This window comes from Mauremys reevesii, linkage group 6, assembly GCF_016161935.1.
Source record: "Mauremys reevesii isolate NIE-2019 linkage group 6, ASM1616193v1, whole genome shotgun sequence".
NCBI lineage: Eukaryota > Metazoa > Chordata > Testudines > Geoemydidae > Mauremys > Mauremys reevesii.
In genome coordinates, this window is record NC_052628.1 from 130,422,961 (window position 1) to 130,449,174 (window position 26,214).

Sequence of the window (26,214 nt, forward strand, 5' to 3'; positions counted from 1 at the left end):
CACTTGAGGAAGCCAGCGTCTCATCATGGAGTGCACATTCATCTCCCCCACGCACTGCTTTCTGGAGTGTCTAGTCAGCATTGCAGGGGAACACGCCATCCGTGGCAGCAGCAGAAGGATGCTAGTTTATATAGTGCGTAGCTCAGACAGCTTTCAAAGTCAGGCAGAGATGGGGCAAGGACCACGCCCACAAACTCATAGCTGCCACGTTATGCTAGTAATAGCACGTGAAGCCTGGGAGATTAGACCAAGGGTTGGCAACCTACGGCACGTGTGGCAAAGGTGGCACGCAAGCTGACTTTTGATGGCACGCGGGGCGGGCTGAGCAGCTCAGCCTGCCGCCGCTCTGGGGTTTCCACTGCCAGCCGCGGTCCCGCCGCCAGTCCCACTCAGTGCCAGCTGCTGGCTTGGGGGAAGGAACCCCAGGCTGGCAGTGGGCTGAGACCCCGGCTGGCAGGAACCTGTGGTGGAAACCCCAGAGCAGCAGCGGTCTGAGCTGCTCAGCCCACTGCTGCTCTGGGGTTCTGGCTGCTGGCCCCTTGCCAGCCAGGGTCCCACTCAGCACTCACTGCTGGCCTGAGACCCCAGCTGGCAAGGAGCCAGCAGCCGAAACCCCAGAGCAGTGGCGGGCTAAGCTACTCAGCCCACCGCCGCTCTGGGGTTCCCACGGCTGGCCCCTTGCCACCCGGGGTCCCACTGCTGGTCCCACTCAGTGCCAGCTGCTGGCCTGGGGGAAGGAACCCCAGGCTGGCAGTGGGCTGAGACCCCAGCTGGCAGGAGCCAGCGGCTGAAACCCCAGAGCGGGGCGGGCGGAGACGCTCAGCCCACCCCTGAAACCCCAGAGCTGGGTGGGCTGAGCCGCTCAGCCCCCTGCTGCTCTGGGGTTCCGGCTGCTGGCCCCTTGCCAGCCGGGCTCCCCGCTGCAGCCCCACTCACCTTGCTTCCCGTTGGAGTTCCAGCGCAGGCCCCTGCCAGACAGGGTCCAGGCCTCCGGCCCTGCTCAGCCCTACCAGCCGCCAGCTCCACTCACCTCAGCTGCAGATCAGGGGTTCCAGCTGGTTAACAATTGATCACTCAGAAGCCTGTGTGCAGCTTAAAGTATCCAAATAGGTGCCACCAGACATTGGAAGACTCAGCAAGGAAAAGCCAGGGCAAGGATCACACTAAACTGATAAGATCTGCATTTTAATTTAATTTTAAATAAAGCTTCTGAAAGATTCTGAAAACCGTGTTTATTTTACATATAACAGTAGTTTGGTTCTATATTATAGACTTAGAGAGAGACCTTCTAAAAACCGTTCAAATGCATTACCGGCACGCGAAGCCTTAGAGTGTCTACATGAAGACTGGGCACAGCACTGCTGAAAGGCTGCTGACCCCTGCATTAGACTTTTTTCTTACTGAGAGCTAGATTTTGACTAGCCCTAATGTGCCCATGCAGGGAGGTATAATAACCCTCCCCCACTCATACACAGAGCTCCCCTGCTTGACCAAAGCAGACTTCATGCAGCTGCTGCGCCCCCGGGAACAAGTGAATGGAGAGGGGCAGGAAGTGGTCAGAGCCTTGACTCCACCCTCCAGAGTGTCTATAAGTACCGCACAGTACCCTGTGGGATAGCTTGCCCACACACAGTCTGTAGTGCTCATGGTCTCTAGTGCTCAGAGACTGGCTTCAGCCCTGGAGCAGGAGGCTTAGGAGCCCTGCCAGAATGTGTGTTACCATTAAAACTCGGGAGTTTCTTATTGGCCATATAAAATAGTCCCTCTTGCTAAATTCTGGTGGGCCTCAGTGACTTCCTGTGGCAATGAGTTCCTGTCATGGGGCCCTCACTGCTCGGGGCTGCTCTGGGGATTAGCTCTCTTCCAGGTGCAAGGCCCTGACCGTTTGTCCCCTCTTTCACTCTGCAGCCCCTTTCTCATGCCCGGAGCTGCAGCGTCCCCTTCGTGAGTTGGCGCTCCAGCCAGGTCGCTGTGAGCTTTCCCATCCTGGGGTACAGCGTCTCACTGGACCTGCTGTCCAGGCAATGCCACTCTGTCAGTGGCGAGTAGGGGAATCCTGGGCCCACCCACAAATCCAGGTTCCAAGCCAGGGACCCTACAGCACTCAGTCAAGACCTGCTCAGTCTCCAACCTTGCTGCTCTCTCCCTGGGCTGCTTCCTACTTGCCTCCCACAGGCTTTTTTCTCCACCCACCTCTCTTTTGGGAATGCCCTTCCCACAGGGTCAGGCTCCCGAGGTCTTACTCTTTCCCTGTTGTAATGGGGTCACCCACCTCTCGCCTGCGTCCCTCAGTCAATGGTTTGTTCAGTGGGTCTTCAGTGACTCAGCCCTCCAGCCAATTCTCACACACTGTCTGTTGGAGGAACAGAACAAACCCCTTCCGGGGTATGCAGTCTTTATCTTCTCCCGGCCCCGGTATGGGGCCATGCCCCCAGTAGCCAGCCATGAGCTCCTTCTCAGCTCCTTGGTCCCTGCATGCACGGAGCTGTCTGTGGTCCTGCTGCTCTTCCAGCCAGGCCAGGAACCCAGTACTCTCTCGTGCAGGTCCAAACAGCAACTGACGGACCCTGTCTCTGCCGCCCCTCTGATCGGCTGCTTCCCCTGCAGCCACTTTAGGCTGCTTGGAAGACTTTTATTCTGCTCCTCTCTGGGATGGGGTGTAGCAGGACCCTCAGGCCTCCAAGGGGGGCCTCTGGGCCTAGTCCACCTTGTCATGCCTGGATTCCCTCCTTCCCTCTCTAATGCACAGAGGGTGGCTGTAGCCTTCCTCACTGCAGCCATCTCTATTGGCAGCTTTCTGGCTTTATACTAGCCTAGCACACACCTGCTCAGCTGAGCTTCATGCTGCAGTCAGGGGTTGCTTCTCCAGGCTAATCCCCTCATGTGGGGTCTATCCCAATTGGTCTTTCTCAGCTTCCGTAAACCTTTCAGGGCTGTTGTGGGGTGAACAGCTCATCAGAGTTCCACAGGTTAGTAACAAGTTGTGTGAAGAAGTGTATCCTTTTTATTGGTTTGAATTTCCCGCTTTTCAGTACCACTGAACGTCCCCTTGTCCTTGTGTTCTGAGACAGAGAAAACAGGAGCTCCCGATCTCACGTCTCTGGGCAGTCACTGTTTTCTAGACTTCTGTCATGTCCCTCTCCAAGATAACGAACCCAGTCTGTTCAGTCGCTCCTCATAGGGGAGTGTTTCCATTCACCCATATTTCTGTGGAGAGAAAAAGGAAATTCTGCACGCACAACATTAATTTCTGCGCAAATTCTGCATGTGCAGTAGCACAGAAATCCCCCAGGAGCATATAATGGTGCTAACATTTTCCTATCTCTACTGGAAATACTTTGCCTGATGCAACCTAGGACTGCATTGGCCTTTTTCACAGCTACATCACATTGGCAGCTCATAGTCATCCTGTGATCAACCAATACATGCAGGTCTTCCTCCTCCTCTGTCACTTCCAACTGATATGTCCCCAGCTTATAGCAAAAATTCTTGTTGTTAGTCCCTAAGTGCATGACCTTGCAATATGCAATATTAAATTTCATCCTTTTTCTATTACTCTAGTTTTCAGGGTCCTCCAGAACTTCTTTAATGATATTCTGATCCTCCTCCATACTGGGAGTACCTCCCAACTTTGTGTCATTGTGATGTGGTGTACAACCCCCCCACTGAGCAACAAGGGCTTACAGGCTCATTTTTGGCTCAGCCAGCCCCACCCCCCACACCTGCAGTAAATGAATCATAGAATCATAGAATCTCAGGGTTGGAAGGGACCTCAGGAGGTCATCTAGTCCAACCCCCTGCTCAAAGCAGGACCAAACCCAACTAAATCATCCCAGCCAGGGCTTTGTCAAGCCTGACCTTAAAAACCTCTAAGGAAGGAGATTCCACCACCTCCCTAGGTAACCCATTCCAGTGCTTCACCACCCTACTAGTGAAAAAGTTTTTCCTAATGTCCAACCTAAACCTCCCCCTCTGCAACTTGAGACCATTACTCCTTGTTCTGTCATCTTCTACCACTGAGAACAGTCTAGATCCATCCTCTTTGGAACCCCCTTTCAGGTAGTTGAAAGCAGCTATCAAATCCCTCCTCATTCTTCTCTTCTGCAGACTAAACAATCCCAGTTCCCTCAGCCTCTCCTCATAAGTCATGTGCTCCAGCCCCCTAATCATTATTGTTGCCCTCCGCTGGACTCTCTCCAATTTATCCACATCCTTCTTGTAGTGTGAGGCCCCAAACTGGACACAGTACTCCAGATGAGGCCTCACCAGTGCTGAGTAGAGGGGAATGATCACATCCCTTGATCTGCTGGAAATGCCCCTACTTATACAACCCAAAATGCCATTAGCCTTCTTGGCAACAAGGGCACACTGTTGACTCAGATCCAGCTTTTCATTCACCGTAACCCCTAAGTCCTTTTCTGCAGAACTGCTGCTCAGCCATTCGGTCCCTAGTCTGTAACAGTGCATGGGATTCTTCCGTCCTAAGTGCAGGACTCTGCACTTGTCCTTGTTGAACCTCATCATATTTCTTTTGGCCCAATCCTCTAATTTGTCTAGGTCCCTCTGTAAGAACATAAGAACATAAGAAAGGCCGTACCGGGTCAGACCAAAGGTCCATCCAGCCCAGTATCTGTCTACCGACAGTGGCCAATGCCACGTGCCCCTGAGGGAGTGAACCTAACAGGCAATGATCAAGTGATCTCTCTCCTGCCATCCATCTCCATCCTCTGACGAACAGAGGCTAGGGACACCATTCTTACCCATCCTGGCTATCCTATCCCTACCCTCCAGCGTATCAACCACTCCTCCCAGTTTAGTGTCATCTGCAAACTTGCTAAGGGTGCAGTCCACACCATCCTCCAGATCGTTAATGAAGATATTGAACAAAACAAAAATGCTCCATCTTCTGGAGGAATGAAAAGGCAGCGAATTAGCTCAGTTGGGGAGTGGTGCTGAAGGTGAGCAGACCTGCAGCCCACAGCTCCAGCAGAGGAGAGCACAACAAAACAAAATGCAGCTGCCCTGTGAGGGAGGGAGGAAGGGAGGACCCTCTGCAGAGACAAGCAGAGAGGGAAGTATCCTGTGGTCCTGGACAGTGCCGACTTCCTCCTGCTTTCTTGTGATTTGGATTTTCCCACCAGGCGAAGACCTTGGACTGAGGTGACCCCAGGTGGGAAGAGGCCCAGGGAAAACAGCCTTAAGTAGTCTTGGTTGCCAGGTTACTGGTAGCCCAAGGGGCCCTGGGTCGGAGCCTGGAGGAGTGGGAGGGCCCAGGCTCCCCTCCCCACACTCCCCTTGGCAGTCCAGGGTTGTGGCTTCCCAACCAGACCCTGAGTGGAGACCATTACAGTTTTTATTATCTCACACCAAGGTCCTTATTGAAAATGATAAATAAGATTGGTCTCTGTAGTGGGGTCACTGGCAGTCAGGGTAGCAGACCCCACTGCCCCTTTCCATGTCTGTGCAGTGGGGTCACTGCCAGCCAAGGCAGCCCATCATCAGGTGCTTGAAGCCTGTCTGCTTCAGAAGGAATCCAGCTCTCAACCAAGCATGCTGCATCCCTTAGGAGATGGGAATTCCCCCCAACGTCCCACAGCCGTTGGTCCAGTACAAGCCACCTGGCTCTTGTAATGTCACTTGGAACGAGAAGGGGCTGGACCTGCCCTCTGAGGCATGCATCTGGCGGGAGGGTCAGTATGCCCGCCTGGGGTGTTTGCTGGTGGAAGGGCGCTGTTACAACCCCCACCTGCCATTTCTTCTGCTCTCCCCTCAGGAATCATGCCAAAGAGGGGCCTTGACGTGTCGGCCTGCGAGATCTTCCGGTTCTACAAACTGATCCCAGGCAAAAGCCTGATTGAGCCCGTCTCTATGATTGTTCCTCGCCGGGTAGGTGTGCGTCAGCAGCCCTCTCACTCACAGCCACTGTGCCTGATAGTGCACTACTGAGCGGGAGGGGGAGGCGGGGGCTGAGCGGGTTTCCTTTGTAAGCTCTGTGGCATAGAACTGACCAGGGAAAGGAGCTGACAGGGCGAGGCAGTACCTCATTTATATAGGAACTGTGCATCATTTGGGGACATTGAGGTATAATTGGGGTACAGCTTGTACCTAGGGCTCCTGTTGGGAACCCCTGGGAAAGGCCTGGACAGTGACTGGGCTCGGGGTCACCCTGATGGAGAGTGATGGTTGCCAGGAGTAGGGAAGGACAGTGCATGCTTCTGGGCTGCTGTACTTCTCTGGGGGGTAGGGAGTCTGGGGAGGGTCACTGCTACCACTGATCCTTTTCTAAAAGAGCGGAGCTGAAAGAAGCAGCTGTATTGTGTGGAGGGAGCAGAGCAGCTGTGGGGATCTTGTCCCCAGTGGAGAGCTGGTGTTTACAGGCGGAGTGGAGTAGCTGTTCCAGCTGAGAGCTAAGGATCACACCCGAAGGATGGAGCAGTGCAGCACTTTGACCAGCTTACAGCACTGTGTGAGGAGCAGCATTACGAAGCGCTGAGCTGATGGAGAGCAGCTGTTAGGAGGGGATGGCTCATTCTGAGGATGGGTTTAGTTTGGGACTGAGACTCCTGCACGTTAGGGTAGCAGTGATAGAAATTGGTAAGTGATAAATTTATACAAGTTCACCCTGTCATTTCCCTTCCCGTTCTTCAGGAAAGTTTTCCTGTTTAAAACCCTCTGCATGTGGGGAATAAATTGCCTATCAAAGGCACTGGAGTGCTATGGATCTACATACAGGCTCCCAGGTTACTGGCTTGGGGCTCGAAGTGGAGTTATTTCAGCTTTAGGGAAAAAGCCTTTAAAAGTGCATCCCCAGGCCTTGATTGCTGCCAAGGCCACATCCTTATGGGCCCGTGCTTCAGAATGCAGGAACTGTTCTTCTCCTGCCTGGTGGTCACCTGTGTCACCGTATGTGGGATGGATTCACTGAAACAAGTGTGAATGGCTTGCAAAATGCCTGGCTGTGAACTTCCTCAAACACAGCCTCCCCAAGGAGAGCCATTGATAAGAAGGGTGACTTGGAGGGGTGTGGTGGCATGATCTGATCAAGCGCCACTCACAGGTACCAGGCTGTCTACACTGCGTGTGCAACACTGTCATGCTCTGGTGTAGAAGCAGCTTATAAATGTGTCCAGCCTCAGTCCTGGTGCAATGACAGTGCAGGTGAGACTGGAACCAGGACCTCCTGTCACTTACTCTCTGATCTGCTCATGTCATGGCTCCTTGAGCTACTGAGTCTGTCAGTGGAAGCTGCAGCACAGTTTATAAACCTATGGCAGCATTGCGCAGGGGTATTGCCATGGGTGAATTCACAAACTCCATTGTGGCACTGTGCTAGCGCCAGTGAGTCCCTGTCCACCTTTCATGCTAAGCACCCAAAAGTGCATGTTCCTCAGATGCTGCTCTGTCTAACAGCTACGTGTGACGGGATCCCTGGGGTGCAACCTGGAAATAGGGTACTGCTGTGCTCCCTTAACTCTCCAGCCTGGACTCCCTCTCACAGTGCTTTGCCAGTGACAAGCAGCAAACCCCTCCAGGTGCTGTTATCACTCAGCACAACCGTATGTGGAGCCCCACACCCAGCTAGATTGCATGAATGCTCCCTGAGCCACTCATGAATCAAACAGAGAAAGGCACCAGCCAATTCCCCCCACCTCCTTAGCCTTGCACCCCAGAACTTTACTGTCTTGCCCTGCCTGGTTAGAAGCCTGACCAGTGTAAGTTTATTACCCAGTCAGCTCTTCCCTCAATGTGGAGAGGACATGCACCAGGCTTTGTAAACTGAGCTGAGGTTTCCCAAGCACTTCACACAAAATACACTGTTTTAGGTAAAGTATAAAACAGATTTATTAACTACAGAATTATAAATTTTAAGTGATTACAAATGGTAGGCATGAAAGATTAGAGAAAGTTACCAAAGAAAATAGAAGATAAACACACAATCTAAATCTTAAACCTTATTACATTAAGCAGTATTTAGATCAGCAGTTTTCTCACCCCAGTGGATGAACAGGCTTCTCTTAAGCCTGGACCAGTCTTCTAGAATCATAGAATCTCAGGGTTGGAAGGGACCTCAGGAGGTATCTAGTCCAACCCCCTGCTCAAAGCAGGACCAAACCCAACTAAATCATCCCAGCCAGGGCTTTGTCAAGCCTGACCTTAAAAACCTCTAAGGAAGGAGATTCCATCACCTCCCTAGGGAACCCATTCCAGTTCTTCACCACCCTACTAGTGAAAAAGTTTTTCCTAATGTCCAACCTAAACCTCCCCCTCTGCAACTTGAGACCATTACTCCTTGTTCTGTCATCTTCTACCACTGAGAACAGTCTAGATCCATCCTCTTTGGAACCCCCTTTCATGTAGTTGAAAGCAGCTATCAAATCCCTCCTCATTCTTCTCTTCTGCAGACTAAACAATCCCAGTTCCCTCAGCCTCTCCTCATAAGTCATGTGCTCCAGCCCCCTAATCATTTTTGTTGCCCTCCGCTGGACTCTCTCCAATTTATCCACATTACTCCAAATGAGGCCTCGCCAGTGCTGAGTAGAGGGGAATGATCACATCCCTCGATCTGCTGGAAATGCCCCTACTTATACAACCCAAAATGCCATTAGCCTTCTTGGCAACAAGGGCACACTGTTGACTCATATTCAGCTTTTCGTCCACCGTAACCCCTAGGTCTTTTTCTGCAGAACTGCTGCCCAGCCATTCGGTCCCTAGTCTGTAACAGTGGATGGGATTCTTCCGTCCTAAGTGCAGGACTCTGCACTTGTCCTTGTTGAACCTCATCATATTTCTTTTGGCCCAATCCTCTAATTTGTCTAGGTCCCTCTGTATCCTACCCCTACCCTCCAGCGTATCAACCACTCCTCCCAGTTTAGTGTCATCTGCAAACTTGCTGAGGGTGCAGTCCACACCATCCTCCAGATCGTTAATGAAGATATTGAACAAAACCAGCCCCAGCACCGACCCTTGGGGCACTCCACTTGATACCGGCTGCCGACTAGACATGGAACCATTGATCGCTACCCTTTGAGCCCGACCATCTAGCCAGTTTTCTATCCACCTTACCGTCCATTCATCCAGCCCAGACTTCTTTAACTTGCTGGCAAGAATACTGTGGGAGACTGTATCAAAAGCTTTGCTAAAGTCCAGAAATAGCACATCCACTGCTTTCCCCTCATCCACAGAGCCGGTTATCTCATCATAGAAGGCAATTAGGTTAGTCAGGTCATCCTCGGCTTCTCGGCATTCCTGTTGCTTCCAGCGTAGGTGGGGGAGGAGAAAGGCAAAGGCATACTGCAACTGTTTCCTATTTTATATCCTTTGTCCCTGTGCCGAGAAGACACTTGCCCAGACATGTCTTGGTGGGCTTTGCTGAGTCACTGGGTTGAGCAATCTTCTGGTGTGGTCTTATGCAACTGAGCCATAGAGTTGAGCAGTTGAGCAGTCCCCATTGTGTGGTGCTTGGGCAGCTGTCATTGAATTGTAAATCCCTTGATTACACCTCCCCTGATGATTAATAGTCATTGAGCACCTTCCTGGGCATGGTTTGCCTTCTTTGTATGTCACTAGCAAACTTACAGCATATTTCAGTAACAACCATACAGCAAAATCTCATAACTTTATACATGTGAATGATATACATATTTGGACAGAAGAACGGGTTTCAGGAGATCATGACCTTTCATATGATACCTTACATGGCATGTGTTGTATGAAATATCACAACCCTATGTGCATAATGAATATGGGGGTTACAGGGTGCCATTTTGAGGGACAGTTTATCAGACTACACCAGCACTTTCAAACCATCCAACTCCTTCCTGCTTGTGCTTTGTCTTTAATATTCACTTTGGCTGAAATCCTGACCCTACTGAAGTTAATGGGAGCTTTGTCACTAACACCAATGGTGGCTGGATTCCCCCTTCATATGGTGCTTGCATAAATAATAGTCTTACTGAAATGAACTAAAAAATGTCTTGCAAAATTCCCCTTTTCCAATGCAAGTAAGTGTTGAGCAAAGGAGAGGAATGTCTCTGGCTGTTTTGTTGTCATTCTCCTTCTACTATTGGGGAGCCAAGTGGATTTGGTGTCAGGGCTAGTACATTTTCATGGCAAATGTGAAAGTCATAAACAAAACAGGGCTGTAAGGGATCAGTCATTGTGAAATGCTCCCATGGCTAGTCTCTCATGCTGAAAAGTCTTCTTCTCGGGAACGTGTTGAAGCTGTCAGTAGCTGGCAGCGGCAGCTGTGACTGTGCTGTCTGTGTATTTGCAGTCGGAGTCGTACCAGGAAGACATCTACCCGATGACAGCTGGAGCCCAGCCAGCACTCACAGCGCAGGAATGGCTGAATGGAATTAATAAAGGTCAGGCTTGCAGAAAGAGGACAGAGTCAAACATTGATTGGATTGTCTGGTGTATTCACAAAATGTCATTAGCTATTTTACTCTTTAGCTACTGGAAAATCTTGGCAGAGGAAAAATTGTATAAATAAAAAATCTGTACTGAGTGTCTCAGAGCTGTGTATTACCTTTGGAAATAACTCCAAACGTGAGCCTGATTATTTGAACCTAGAGATCTCCTGTGTTTTGTTCAGGGCTGATGTGTGTGCTCTACATGTGTGCTAACCATTCACCTACTTACATTGTAGGTCCTGTCCTGGTATCTTTGAGACCAGGCTCTGAAATCCTGAATTCTCTGCCACAATTTCCTGAGAAAGAACCATCGCCGCTGTCCACAGAATCAAACCGGTACCAGGGCAGGACAGAAAGAATGGCAATGAAGGAAATTCAGAAGCAAAGTGGGATCCAAGAAAAGAGAGGCCAGAAAAAAGTGGAGGAAAGGTCGCAGGGAGACCGACAAATGCAGCTTTCAAATGGCTTCGACTTATTTGAGTGTCCTCCACCCAAAACTGAGAATGAGGTCTGGCTGTGGGAAAGCATGTGGGCGTGGGGGTGTGGGGGGGAATTACATGCAGCTGGCAACGTGTGCAAACTGCAGATGTTTTGTATAGGCATAGATTGAACTGAAAAACAATGCCAAGGGTCTGCAGTGTGGGACTTGGGTGCATAAGCAGAGCTAAAGAAACCCCCGACTTCAGTGCCAGCATGCTGGGCACACAACTAGCGCTAGCCAAGACCTGTCCATGCCCCTGCCCCCTGGGAGTTCACGATGTAAACAACAAAGGAATGGTTACCATCGCCGTTGGACAGATGGGAACTGAGCCCTGGTCTACACTGCAGAGTTAGGTCAACGTAAGGCAGCTTACATCGACCTAACTCTCTAAGCGTCCACACTAAAATGTAGCTCCCAGTGATGTAAGTCGCCCACTACACTGACTTAGTAACTCCACCTCTGCGAAAGGCATAGCACATAGGTTGGTGTAGTTGGCAGTGTCAGTGTAGACACTGCATTATTTCCATTGCCTGTTGGCTGTCAGCCCTGCGCAGGGCCCACAGCTGGAACCCGCCCTCCACTGCTGGGCCAACAGCAGAAGCTGTCAGCCGGGCCCAGGACTCAGTTTCACAGCAGGGAGCCTACCAGAAGTGAAATTGACATTCTTGTCAGTTTCATGGGTCCTATGATTTCAGCTTTGGTCTCTGGCTGTCAGCCCCCGGGGCTAGAGGACTGTGGTAGGTGAGCTCTGCACAACCGTCAGTGCCCCACAGTGACCCACGTCAGTCAGTGCAAGCTCTTCTGGTGAGGACATGCTACCCTCCTTCCGCCGGCAGTGTGTGAACACCAATAGCCAATTGAATTACTGCCGTGGCTGTAGGTGGACCTAACGTAAGTTGACCTAATTTTGTAGTGTAGACATGGCCTCAGTGTCTTACATTGGTGGGAGATACATTTTAGTGTACTCACCCGCTATACTGGTTTAATACTCCACCTCTGCGAGAGGTGTAGTGCTGAGCTCGATGTAGTTAGGTCAGTGCAGCATCAGTGTAGACACTGCGTTGCTTGCATCGTGTGTGGCTGCCTTTCAGAAGCCATCCCACAATGTCCCACACTGACAGTTAAATCGGTGCAAGCGTTCCTGGTGAGGATGCGCATTGCTGACACCAGGAGCATAGTGTGCATGTGTAAAAGCGATGTAATTACTTTGGTGGCTGTACACTGATGTAACTTAGGTCGACTTAATATTGTAGTGTAGACTTGCCTAAGGGAGCACAGGGAGTCAATGGCACAGCCAGGAATTGGACCCAGGTGTCCTGAGTGCCAGGGCAGTGTTTTAGCAAGCAGCCCATTGGTGGATTGGAGTCACCTTGCCTGGGGGTGGGGCTGGGATGGAAAGAAATGCCTATTCTTCTGTCTCTTTCCTTTCCTGTGTGTTAAGGATGTAGAGCTTTGCAGGGACAACAGGTGGTGCCTGGCATGGGCAAGGTGCCTAGTCTAAGCTGTCAGGTAGTGACTGCAGTGCCTAGCTGCTTTGGGAGGCTCTGGGCACCCTGGTTTATGCTGTAGAGCTGCAGTGGAGCACAGACGTTCATGTGCATTATGCCTAGACCCAGCTGGGGCACAACAGAAATAAACAGAAATGCTGTTTGTTTTACAGCTGTTGCAGATGTTTTACCGACAGCAGGAAGAAATCCGGAGACTGCGAGAGCTGGTTAACCAGAGGGACGTTCAAGTCAAACAGCTAGAACTGGAGATTAAAAACATCCGCATGGACTCGGGCAGGTACTGAGGTGGCAGGCCCGCTCTGCCGCCAGGGCATGCACTGTGCCTGCAGCAGACACCCAGGGCCTCATGAGAATGACTCGTTCTATGTTTTGCATTGGGAAAAAGGAGGTGAATGCAGTGCAAACTTCCCTTGGCCCTGATGGCCACCTGCCTGCTGTCCTGGGTGCTGCGTGTGGATCTGCTTGGCAGCTCTGCAATGTGCTGCCAGCCAGTTCTCTCACTGCAGGGGATCCCAGGTTAAAGGCACTTCCAGAGCTGCACCAAGTCTGAGGAGACTGAGGCTGGAACAGTGCAGGAAAGACTCTGGTCTGCGGCCTCCGTGCAACTCCCCTGCGCACCACAAGGGCGCTGGAGCAGGGCTGGACGGGCTCTGGTCTGCAGCCTCCGTGTGACTCCCCTGCGTGCTATGAGGGAGCTGGAGCAGGGCTGGCTGGGCTCCTGCCTGCGGCCTCCGTGTGACTCCCCTGCGTGCTATGAGGGCGCTGGAGCAGGGCTGGCCGGGCTCCGGCCTGCAGCCTCCATGTGACTCCCCTGCGCACCACAAGGGCGCTGGAGCAGGGCTGGCCGGGCTCCGGCCTGCGGCCTCCGTGTGACTCCCCTGCGTGCTATGAGGGCGCTGGAGCAGGGCTGGACGGGCTCTGGTCTGCGGCCTCCGTGTGACTCCCCTGCGTGCTATGAGGGCGCTGGAGCAGGGCTGGCTGGGCTCCGGCCTGCAGCCTCCGTGTGACTCCCCTGCGCACCACAAGGGCGCTGGAGCAGGGCTGGCCGGGCTCTGGTCTGCGGCCTCCGTGTGACTCCCCTGCGTGCTATGAGGGAGCTGGAGCAGGGCTGCCGGGGCTCTGGTCTGCAGCCTCCGTGTGACTCCCCTGTGTGCTATGAGGGCGCTGGAGCAGGGCTGGCTGGGCTCCGGCCTGCAGCCTCCGTGTGACTCCCCTGCGCACCACAAGGGCGCTGGAGCAGGGCTGGCCGGGCTCTGGTCTGCGGCCTCCGTGTGACTCCCCTGCGTGCTATGAGGGAGCTGGAGCAGGGCTGGCTGGGCTCCGGCCTGCAGCCTCCGTGTGACTCCCCTGCGTGCTATGAGGGCGCTGGAGCAGGGCTGCTGGGCCTCTGGTCTGCGGCCTCCGTGTGACTCCCCTGCGTGCTATGAGGGCGCTGGAGCAGGGCTGGCCGGGCTCTGGTCTGCAGCCTCCGTGTGACTCCCCTGCGTGCTATGAGGGAGCTGGAGCAGGGCTGGCCGGGCTCCGGCCTGCAGCCTCCGTGTGACTCCCCTGCGTGCTATGAGGGAGCTGGAGCAGGGCTGGCCGGGCTCCTGCCTGCAGCCTCCGTGTGACTCCCCTGCGTGCTATGAGGGCGCTGGAGCAGGGCTGGCCGGGCTCCGGCCTGCAGCCTCCGTGTGACTCCCCTGCGTGCTATGAGGGCGCTGGAGCAGGGCTGCTGGGCCTCTGGTCTGCGGCCTCCGTGTGACTCCCCTGTGTGCTATGAGGGCGCTGGAGCAGGGCTGCTGGGCCTCTGGTCTGCGGCCTCCGTGTGACTCCCCTGCGTGCTATGAGGGCGCTGGAGCAGGGCTGGCCGGGCTCCGGCCTGCAGCCTCGGTGTGACTCCCCTGTGTGCTATGAGGGAGCTGGAGCAGGGCTGGCCGGACTCTGGTCTGCAGCCTCCGTGTGACTCCCCTGCGTGCTATGAGGGAGCTGGAGCAGGGCTGGCCGGGCTCCGGCCTGCAGCCTCCGTGTGACTCCTCTGTGTGCTATGAGGGAGCTGGAGCAGGGCTGGCCGGGCTCTGGTCTGCAGCCTCCGTGTGACTCCTCTGTGTGCTATGAGGGAGCTGGAGCAGGGCTGCCGGGGCTCCGGCCTGCGGCCTCCGTGTGACTCCCCTGCGTGCTATGAGGGCGCTGGAGCAGGGCTGGCCGGGCTCTGGTCTGCAGCCTCCGTGTGACTCCTCTGTGTGCTATGAGGGAGCTGGAGCAGGGCTGCCGGGGCTCCGGCCTGCAGCCTCCGTGTGACTCCTCTGTGTGCTACAGGCATGTGGCTTTAAGCATGGGGCCTGCTGCCAGCCTGTGCTTGGACTGCAGCTGCAGTGGCCCTGCCCTCCATGGCAGGTGGGGAAGCGGGAAGGCTGCCAGTGCCAGACAGGTGCTGTGTGGAGTGGAGCCCTCAGAGGAACCATCACAACACCCAGACTGGAACTGGCCCCTGCTGCTGCTCTTCCCCTGGCCCCCACCAAAAGGGTGTTTGATGGGGAGGGTCATGAGAGCAATGAACTCCTGCTGCAGGCTGGACGCTGCCTCCCCTTGTTCTGGTGCAGCAGAAAGCCCCCAGGGCAGGCCGGATAGCAGCCCCTGTCCCTTCAGCCCGGGGAGCCAGAGGCCATGGCCCCCATCACTTCTAAAAGTGGGAGGGCATAGCCACTTCCTTCCTGGCTTACGGGCGGTGAGAAGAGCAAGCGGCAGGCAGGGCCCTGGGGGGAAGAGGTGGAGTGAGGGTGGGGCCCTGGGGAAGGAGTGGGGGTGGGGCCGCAGTTCAGGCACTAGTGGCCCCTCCACGTCTAGCGAGTTTCTGGCGCTCCTGCCCCTGCCCCAGGGCGATCAGGCTGCATGCTGGCGTAAAGGCCTGTGGGCACCGGGGGTGATGTCAAAGGACAGCGCATTGCACTAACCAGGGACGGGATTCTGTCACACGATGCTCCTGGTGCTTCCTGGAGGAGGGAAATGCAGGAGCTCTGCCCAGGACATGCCGCCCAGGGCGCATAGGCAACGAGACGGCCAGCCGCACTCTTTTAGGCCTTAGTTTCCCAGAAGAGTGAGAGAGTCACTGGAGGCAAGTGGGTGCTGAAAATCCATGTGGCTGCTGTGTGAGAACATCTCTGCCCCTGCACAAGGGCTGGGTCAGGGAGTGGCCCTGTCATAAGGCCAGTACCAAAGACCTGGAGAGGCTCTGCCTAACGCTGCAATGTTCTTGGTATCACCTCAAGCTCCACGTCTCTAAAGCTGAGGTTAATATCTCCCCTGATGTTTCCCCTCCTCTGGCTTATTATTAACACCTAACTGCTCTGCATAGAGCTCTGTAGGCCTGCACTGCACTACGCTGAATGCCACAAGTCTTCAGTGCACTGCACATGGTGTTCCAGGGTTGCCCTGCTGTACAAGGCACTGTAGGCCTCACTGCACTACACTGGATGCCATAGGTCAACACTGCACTGTACATGGTGCTCTAAGGCTACACTGCTGCACAGGGCACTATAGGGGCTGCACTGCACTATACTGGATGCTGTAGGCCCACACTACACTGCACAGGGCACTGTAGGGCTGCATTGCACTGGGCATCATTGGCTTGCACTGCACACAGGGAGTGACATCCTGGAGTCATGTTAACTCTGGCATAAATCTCTTGGGCCCAGCTGGAGACTTGGGCCCATTGCTTGCCCCAAGCAGCTTAACACTTTCCAACCTTCCCATTAAACAGGCTTGTACATGCAGCCCATTGCCACCATCTCAGCTTTGTCCCATGTCATCTCCTGCCTTAACGCCTGCAACTTCCCCTTCCCTGGCCTCCCCCAGTCCCATCCTCCCATCCTGTCCCTCCATCCCATCTCACCCCATGGGCACCGACATCATTTCCCTGACCTGACTTCCCTACCTGCCTGGATGCCCCATTGGTTCCAGGCACTTTTGGCTCAGCCTCTGCCACCTCATCTGCTCCTCTCTGCACCATCCAAAGCGCATGTCCACCCACTCCTCTGCCTCCTTCGTTCATGCCCCATTGCAGCTCTTGCCCCACTGTCCCACTCCCCGTGTCTGCAACAGCTTCCCAGCCAGCCACCGCCACTGCCCTGTTACCCTAACATTGTGCACTGCAAAGAAGGTGTGGGTCAGTTACAGGCCTGGCCCTGGCCACTCCCACTTCTCACGCAATGTGAACAGAAAACAAGGGTGTAGGCGGGAGCCAGCTTTCACCTGCACTCCGGTAAGGAGAGTCCGTCTGTGGGGGACGGCTGTGAACAGGGCTGCATGCCAGGCCCATTCTCTAAACTCAGCCATTTTCCAAGGGACAGAAGGAAGAATTGCTGTAACTAAAAGTCACTGCAACAACGAGGATTCATCTGCAAGAGAGAATTGAGGGCTCTGTCCTGCAAACACTCCCATGGGCCCAGAACCTGCTCGCCCTGACTCCAAGGAAAATGCCCGGAAGAGACGTGTTTGCAGGGTTGGGCCGACACATGCTTAAACTCTGGTAGGTAAGAGTCAGAGAAGAATGGCAACATGCCTCTCCTTTAGCTGTGCTGCAGGGAGAGTTCACACAGCCCCATGCAGCTCTAAATAAGAACCAATAAACATAGGTGCTAAAACCAGTCACACACTTCCTTGCTTCACTGTAAACTGGTCTCCTCTATTGGCTGGGGGGAAACTATGTTCTCCTTTTAATAGTGCCCCTGTGTGTGCTCCACTGCACATGCATACGCGCCTCTCGAGCCCTTGATCGGAGATTTTGCATTAGCAGTGTCTGTCCAATCACACGTGCTCTACACAACCTTGCGGCGCCCTCCATGGTTGTATAGGGCTGTGCAGGTGAACGGTCCTCAGTTCCTTCTCTGCCGCGTCGCTGAGACCGAGCTCCAGCGTCTCTGCCTCGTGCACACCGCAGCGTGTTTACAGTCCTTGTTACTGAAGGCATGTCCACACTACAGGTTTAGGTCAACTGAAGTCAGGTTGGCCTACAGCCACCGCAGTCATTGAATTGGCTGTTGGAGTCCACGCTACTTTCCTGCCAGCGCTGTGCATGCTCACCAGGAGAGCTTGTGCCAACTGAAGAGGGGCATTGTGGGGCACTGACAGCTGTGCAGGGCTGACAGCCAGAGCCCCCCCCACCCCAGAGCTGACAGCTGGAGCCCCCCCTCCCCGCCACCCCAGGGCTGACAGCCGGAGGAGCCAGAGAGGAAATGTGAAATCATAGCAGCCGTGAAACTGATAAGAATGTCAATTTCACTGCTAGTAGGTTTCCTGCTGTGAAGTTGAGCCCTGGGCAGGACTCACAGTTTGGGCTGTCAGCCCTGGGGCGGGGTGGAGGCTCCAGCTGTGAGCTCCATGCAGGACTGACAGCCATCAGGTGATGTAGGTAACACAACAGATCAGGCCTTAATTAGTTTTTATTGCTTTAGGATTAGTTTGATAGCTGTGAGAGGTTCAGCTTTTCCTCTCCCCGTTTTTCCTGCGTAATTTTTCTGGCCTGGCTGGGCAAGCCTGGCTTGGCAGGTTTCAAAGGCTGCTGGCCTTGTCAGGAGCTAGCCTGATCAGCAACGGCCACTCTAAGTGTACCTGTTGCTTGGGAGAGTCTCTTATCTCCCAAGAGTGTAATTTTTTCTTGGCTCTCAAATCTAGAGCACAGAAGAATCGGGAGACCTAACTGAAGCTGATGCTGATTGAGCACTCCCTTCGACCACCTCTGAGTCAGGTCAGGAGATGCCCCAGCCCATACATCTATCTCTGGGCAGATCCAGTGATCCCTCAGTCTTGGCCAAGGTATTTCCTAGGAAGGGGAAGACCTCAGAGGACTCAGGGAAGGCTCCAAGAAGAGGAGCTCAGTCTGCCACCTCAAGCCCCCAAGAAGTTCTGAGCTCCCATTAGGTCTACAGGGTCAGTGGCCTCATCTTCTTGACTCAGAACTGTGGAGGCAAAAGACCCTTCCTCTAGTACTGGCGGAGCTGAGAGATCCTGGAGCACTTCAGAGAAACAGCTCCAGCAGGGCCCCAGTACCATCTGTGAAGGACGGGGAGGTACGGGACATACAGTGCTCTAGAACAGCACCATCTACATCATACTTACCGGCAGTAACTTCCCACTTGGCTCTGTTGGTACTGACAAAAATCAAAGTCTTCAGCACCGGTGCCTACGCACTCCAAACCAACAGTACTGTCCACGCCAACTGCTGCATCAGTACTGACCCACTCAGTACCAAGGAATTCCACTACTCCAGGGACTTGTCAGTGTTAGACAAGCCAGAGTCCCCACTGCTTATGGGTGCTGAATGACTCTCAGTACAGAAACCCCAGTCTCCGGCTTACCCAGTACCACAGGATTCTCCATCCTTTTCTATTGGAGGCAAACCCACCCCCACTGCAGGACACTGAGAGAGATGAAAGAGACATTCAATCGGTCTCGTCCTTATCAGTGAGAAGTTCCTTTCCAAATCATCACAGAAACCCATACTTTGATAAGATTCCTTGTCCATGTCAGGGATGATGGGTATTGTCCCCTCTCACATATGGTCCTACTCACTCGGCATACTGGGATCCATGGGTGACATATTGGCAGCAATTTGCCAGACCTCCAGCTCTATTCCACTGGGAGATTAGGGTTACACAGTCCCTTACACCAAACCCCCAACACAAAGAGACCTTCGAGAAATAGGAGGCTGTGGGGGGAAGGAGGCTACTCTTCAACCCTATTTTGTCTTTGTTGCCAGATGGGACAGCCATGCTCTCAACACCATTGATAGCTGATGATTTTTGTCAATTCCAGGTCCTTGTGAAGAAGGTGGCTAACACCCTCCGGATATCCCCTGAGGAGGTTAAAGACTCTCAATGCAAGCTCCTGAATATTCTGCAATCAGGTACACCCACCCAGGTTGCACTACCCATTAATGAAGCATTCCTGGATCCAGCAAAGACTGTGTGTCAAACTTCTGCCACCATCCTGCCAACATGTGAACAGGCAATTATGTTTATCCCAGAGACTCAGAATATTTGTTTTCCTACTGCTCCCCACCCCAATTCCCTTGTGATGGATGTCGTAAAAGAGGGGGGTAAACAGCATTACTCCAGGTCTACTCCTTATGATAAGAACCAGGAAAAGTTAGACCCTTTTGGACAAAAGGCATTTGCATCTGCAACCCTCCAGTTTTGGACTGCAAACTATCAGGCAATTGTGGCTGAATATGATTACACAATTACAACATGTTTGCATTCCGTATTGAACAGCTTTATTGAACAGTGTTCCACAGAAGCACAGTGAACACTTCCAGGCCATCATTAAATAGGGTCAGTTATTAGCCAGAAACTCTCTTCAAGTGTCTTTAGATTCTGTTGGATGTTGCTGCTAGGTTCATTTGCAATGTGTTTGTCATGTACAGGGTGTCACGACTCCAGACGTCGGGGTTTCTGAGAGAGGTTCAGAATATGTTGAGGACGTCCCATCTGACAGCCAAAGGGCTCCAGGGCCATGTGGGGGGCTCTGGGTAGATACACCCCCACAAACGAGATTTAGCAGGTCTCAAGCTGCCCAGAGATCACACCCAGCTCAGTTCTCTAGTTTTCACAGAACCACCAAACCTACTAGAAAAAGACAAGGAAATGAGCTTCTCATCCTTCTTTAGTGAGTGCCCAGTCATCATTAAAACAGCTATTTTGACAGGTTTGACCTTCTCAGCTCCAGTTTGCAAGCTAGCAACCTTTTACACACCTCTCCTCTTTTGGAGGTCACCTTCCCATTTCAAACAGGCCTGGTGATGTATTGCAACAAACAGGTGGGTCAGCACCATCCACTTCATTTCCTTCCACCCTGTCCATCTTCAGGGACCTCTCTCATGAGACTATACTGAGCCAAGAGACACACTGAGCAATAGAACACATCCCATCCCCTCACACAGGAAAAGGGTTTTACTTCGTGTTATCTTGTGCCAAAGAAGGATGGAGGTTGGCGTCTGACCTCAGATCTAAAACAACCGAACAAATTTGGAAAGCCTCAAAAGTTCAGGATGGTGATTCTGACAGCTATAATTCCCTCTCTAGAGCCAGGAGATTGGTTTTTCAACCCTTGACTACAAGGACGCCTGTTTCCATATAGCAATACATCCTGCACACAAGAGATACCTGTGTTTTCACCATGGGACAGGTGTATTTCCCTTTGGCTTGTCTTTGGCCCCAAGGGTGTTCTCAAAAATTCTAGCAGTAGCGGCTGTTTACCTTCGACAAGAAGCAATTTTAGTCTTCCTGTATCTCAACGACTGGCTCCTCAAGGGCCAATCTTACAAAGCAACTAACTTACAACTAACTTCCACCTGGATAGCGCGCTCTCTTTTCCAGGAGTTGGGTCTCCAGCTAAACGTGAAGTAGTCCAAGATAGCCCCTGTACAGAGAATACCATTCATAGGGGCAGATTTACATTCGTTGGCAGTCTTTCTTCCCAAGTACAGATTCATAATTCTGTTGAATCTGTTCAATATGATTCAAGGAAGCCCCTGTACTAAAGTAAGGAACTGTTTGCAGCTCCTGGGTTGTATGGCAGCTTGCATCTTTGTGACTGAGTACACAAGATTATGTCCCCTGCTGCTTTCAAGGCCAGTTCAGGAGGAACTATTCCTCAACCAAGACAACTTGGACAGACAGGTCCTGTCCCGGTAAATAACTCCCTGGACTGGTGAAAGAATCAACACATTGTGCAGATGTCCCTTTCATCCACCTAGCTCTAACAATAACTGTGACAATGGATACATCACTGTTAGGGTGGGGAGCATATCTCAATACCCTCACAACTCGGAGCAGATGGTCATCTCAGGAAACCAGTCTCTTGTTGGAACTCAGCGCAGTCAGGAATGCCTGCCTTCCATTCATATCTCTCATCAAGGGCAAATCCATCAGGATCATGACGGATAATGGCAAGATCCCCCCTGTGTGCCAAAGTTATAAAATTGTGGAACTGGTGTATAGCCCATCAGATTCAGATCTCCATCCTCTCCCTTCCTGGAGCCCAGAATGTCACAGCTGATATGCTCAGCAGGTGCTTCTCCAAGGGCTACAAATGGGAGTTGGACTCAACTTCTTCACAGGCTACTCCAGAGGTGGGGACTTCCCAAGGTGGACCTATTTGCCACATTCAGCAACAAGAAGTGTTCCCTTTTCTGCTCAAGAGGAGGCTTAGGTTGCCTCTCTTTGGGACACGCTTTTCGCTTTCCCTGGTTGAAGGGCCTGTTTTACGCATTCCTCTGACACCAGTAATTCTAATTCTGGCAGATGAATAAAATCAGACAGGACAAGGCCAGGGATATCCTCATATTACCAGCTTGGCCAAGGCAAGCTTGGTATCCATATCTTCTTCACCTGTGTGTGCAGCCGGCATTCAATCTTACTGCTGTCCCCTCATCTCCTCTCCCAGGATGCAAGTTGGGTGCTTCACCCCAACCTGGGGGCCCTCTGTCTCGAAGCAGGATTAGAATCCATCTGCTCAACAGGCGTACACCCAGTATTACTAAAATAGTAGAAGGGAGTCACTCAAATTACATATCTTCAGAAGTGGAAAAAGTTCAACCACCAATGTCAACATCACCTCCTTGTGCCTGAATCTTGGCTGCTCTTGGTCATCTTGGGTTATCTGCTGGATTTAAAAATATTGGTTTTATCAATGAGTTATATTAAGATCCATCGGGCTGCTATATCAGCATTTCATTCCCACTAGCGGGGTTTTCTGTGTTTGTGACCTCTAGATTTATTAAGGTTTTGGGGAAACTTTACCCCCAGGTTAAGGATCTTTCTCCAACTTGGGACCTCAACCTGGTACTTAGATACTTCATGGGACCTCCATTTGAGCCTATGGAACCTTGGTTCATTTATCTATTACTCCTGGGGGGATTCTGCGCAAAAAAATTAAAAAATATGCGCCTAAAACTTAAAATTCTGCAAATGTTATTTGTCAAAATAATGCAATATAATCACACCAGTTTCAATTGTTTTGGTAAGTTATTTAAAGTACAATACAGAAAAAAAGTCACTAACTATTAAGTAGTTCCTAAACACATGAAAGTTAAGTTACAAATACTTGGTAACTAATACCCTGCATTCCAGTTATAATCCTGGATTATCATTTAAATTATGTTACAGAACACCAAACAGGGAAAAAAATGGAGAATGTAATTTTAAATTGCTCAGACTTTTACATGTGAAAGTCATAGAGTTTTGCTAATCATTGTCCTGGACCTAGCTGGGTACTTTGGGAAGTGCTTGGTTCTGATTGTCCTGACATTTTATTGACTGCTTGGTAAATGTTTTATTTGCCCTCAAAAGTCTTTTTTTTTTTTAAATGGGTAAGTAAAAACGTAAGCCCATTGTGCTACTTTGGCACAGGAAAAAAGTGAGAATGCGCATAGATCTTCCTAGCTGATTCCCTTACTGTCATTTATAAAGCTTTACATCACTCTGGCAATGTAGGGGCTTTAAAACTTTTACAGGTTTTTTTGCTCCTGGGGGACTTGACTGAGGATGGGAACTGTTAACTAACACTAGAATAATTAACCATGTTACATTTCTGCCTCAGAGAATGAGGTCAATTAACCATCAACAGAAACATTAACAAAATGTGTTGTTTTTTACAAAAGCTATTTTCTTTTACTTTAAAACAAACAATTTCCAGTAACATTATAGTAATATTTAATTAAGTGTTTTTTCAATTCTCAAGAAGTTACATTTTACTAGGCAGGCAGGCTGCTATACTTCTGCCTTGGGGACAGAGCCTTTCTCCTGCAAAACAAAAAGACCTACCCTCCTCCATGCCCCTCGAGCTGCAGTATCAAGAGAGAGGGACAGAGTCTCTCTTTCTTGTTGGCCAGCCCTGCCCCTTTCCCCACAGTGATTTGTGTCTTGAAGCTGCTCCAGGCATGCAGAACAGCCACACAGCCTGGGCTGCTGGGGTAGAGACGTGTGTCCTCCCAGAGATTTCTTTTGCGTTTTTCTGCGTGGGGGGCACAGAAATATGCGGGCCATATGAATTCTGTGCCTCCACATGGGTGCAGAATTCTGTCAGGAGTAATCTAGGAAGATGACCTTTCTAATACCTGCCATGTCAGCCTGCAGGGTGGGAGAGATTGGAGCCTTAATGGTATTTTTCAGGGACAAGATCTCCTTACGGCCATGCCCAAAGTTCTCACCTAAGTGCCGTCAGATTTCCATCTTAGACAAGTATATTCATATACCAATATTTTTTCCGAAACCCCAGAGACCACATGAGACCTCCTTTCATATGTTAGATGTACGATGGGCATTTGCCTTTTACCTGGATAGGACCAAGCAATTTTGGAATCACCTAGAATGTTTGTCTCCATCACAGAAAGCTCTAGAGGGTCCATGATTTCTTCACAGAGACGTTGAGAGGGATCATTGGGAATATTGTTGCTTGCCATGATCCAGCTGGTGCTTTGGCCCCCCAGAGGACAATAGCACACTCTACCGGATGATAAGCAACTCCCAGAGTGTTACTCAAAAACATGCCAATATCCAAGAGATGCAGAGCTGCTACATGGACATCAGTTCATGCCTTTACTGAACACTACCCCTTGGTCCATACCACTAAATCAGATGTGGCACTTAGTTCTGCTGTACTGTCTTCAGTCTTGGACTCAATTCCAAAGCTCTCTGTTCCCTATGAGGATATTGCTTGGAAGTCACCTGAAGTGGAGCACCTATAGAGACATTACTTGCAATAGCTGTGGGTGCTCCACTACCTGTCCTCTGTCCCCTCTGCTTTGGACTGTTCTTTGCTGGATGGTCAGATAGAGAAGGAACCAAGGATGGTTTTCCCGCACAACCCTCAGTGTGTGCCACAAGGTTGTATAGAGCCATGTGTGGGCTGAACAAACAGTGCTAATGGAAAATCTCTAATCAAGGGCTCAAATGGCTCTGAAATGAAGCATCTGTAGGGACACCCATCTTGAAGAACCACAGTTACTGCACAAGGTGAGTAACCCTTTCTTCATGTGCTACAAACGGCTTTATACTTGGCTTTCCTCGTCTGTGTCTCCACACTGTGGGGTAAAAGAAATACTAGTTATGCTGCGGTTGTTTTGTACGGAGTGCTGTCTGTAGAACACACCGCCCTGCATGGTTCAGCAGGGGTGGCGGTGATGTAGCACCAGCCCTTTGGCTGCAGAGCTGGCATATGCACCCAAATCACCATTTCCAAAGGTTAGGCAAATTCGAGTTGGGCAGATGTTTTTAACCAGAAATGTGATACTTTGTGCAGGTTATCATCTACACCCCAAAGCTCTGAACATGAACATTTCAATAACAGGTTTTCATGGAAACTTCCGGACATCATTGGTGTGATACATCATCATTTTCCAACCAGCTCTGATTAAAAACCAGACACATCAGAGACAACCTTATTGATAAATACAGTATCATGCCTTTTCATGTCAGCACAAGGTGTATTTTCTTTACTTTTAGTTTTGTTTTTTATTCAGAATAAATTATTTAAATTATTTGTCAGCTAAAATAACAGGAAAATCATCTTTACACGGCATTTTTGAGTCTTCTTAGTGATTGTACTTTTGTTTATGTATATGACCAGATAGCCTCAAAATTGATCAGGAATCATGGTTTTTAACCAATTATCAATAGACTTGTTGATCTCAATGTTTACTTGAAAACATAATATTTGTGTTTATTGTTTACTATCAACCTTTCAGAGAACAAAAAATATCTAATCAGCACTTGAATATGATCTTTTAAATAATACCTCTGTGTCAATGTAGTGCTGAAATGTAGTCATAAATCTTTTACAGAAAGAAATGTAATGGCAGACATTGGTTTATGCTTTATTAACCTGTGCCTAAATATGTGTGAATGATGATTTTGACATTTTCTTAAATTCCTTGTATCTTTGTAAAAAATAGAAAAAAGGGAAAAACCCAAAAGGAAAATGGAATTGTGCAATCTGTAAAGCAAATATAACTAAAGAATAAATAGCTGGCTAGAATTTTACTTTTTAATATATTAAGGGTTTGTTTTGCTAATGGTTAATTTACTTAAAGAAAAATTCAACACCATGGACTACCTGAGCAGGCTCGGCAATGTGTTTCTCTGACTGTTCCCTTTGCTCATGTGGATGGGTGGCCTTATGTTAGTTGGCAGGAACAGTAGATTATTGTAAACCCATGTATATCTTCCTTTGAGCCTTCCCTTCTGGGCACCCAAGTTGGGTACTCATCTCAGTGCCCTTTAGATTATATTGCTGTGTTTAGCCAATTTCTAATAAAACTAATATTTAAGCATTGAGATCTCTCTTGTTGCTGGGTATTTCCCGCCTTTCGACCATTACACTGTTCTGGGCGCTGAAATGTTTGTGCTGGACCCTAGACTTGAAGGAACCATAAGTAGGAGCTCAAGCTTTGAGTTCTCAGCAAAAGAGAACCCTGCTCCTCCCCCACGAAGTAAGTAGCGTGTCTGTACTTCCTGGAGACGCATCCTGTTGTGTTCTGCTGACTCTCCCTGCACATGGGATGGGAAGGGGCAGGGCTGCTGCGGCTGCTCTTGCCTTGCCCAGGCAGCACTGGGATTGGGAAGGGGGTAGAGGAGGTGACTGAAGAGTAGTGGCTCCAGGGGAGAAGCAGCAATGCGGGGAGGGGATGGGGGTCGTTTCAGCATGATTGAGGAACAGCTTGGGGGTGAGCATGATGGTATATAAAATAAGGAATGGTCTAGAGCAGTGGGGTTCATCCTTTTTTAATTGGCAACTCCTAACAAATTTCGAATGGAGGTGCCAGGTACAGACTCCT

At 50.9% G+C, this 26,214-nt stretch overlaps 1 protein-coding gene across 2 annotated transcripts in view; it reads left to right on the top strand.

Annotated features, from left to right (window-relative positions):
- Nucleotides 1–25,691, top strand: part of CORO2A (coronin 2A) — a 115,666-nt gene extending 89,975 nt beyond the window's left edge. The window contains exons 9-13 of one of the 2 annotated variants that reach the window (XM_039544865.1): nt 5,774–5,886; nt 10,274–10,364; nt 10,649–10,920; nt 12,554–12,678; nt 16,724–25,691. In XM_039544865.1, the coding sequence (XP_039400799.1) occupies nt 5,774–5,886; nt 10,274–10,364; nt 10,649–10,920; nt 12,554–12,678; nt 16,724–16,751 (629 nt within the window). In that variant the 3' untranslated portion in view covers nt 16,752–25,691. Of the gene's footprint in view, nt 1–5,773; nt 5,887–10,273; nt 10,365–10,648; nt 10,921–12,553; nt 13,335–16,723 lie in introns of those variants that run through there. The other variant, XM_039544866.1, reaches the window with a different exon arrangement.
- Nucleotides 25,692–26,214: the final 523 nt, after the last annotated feature.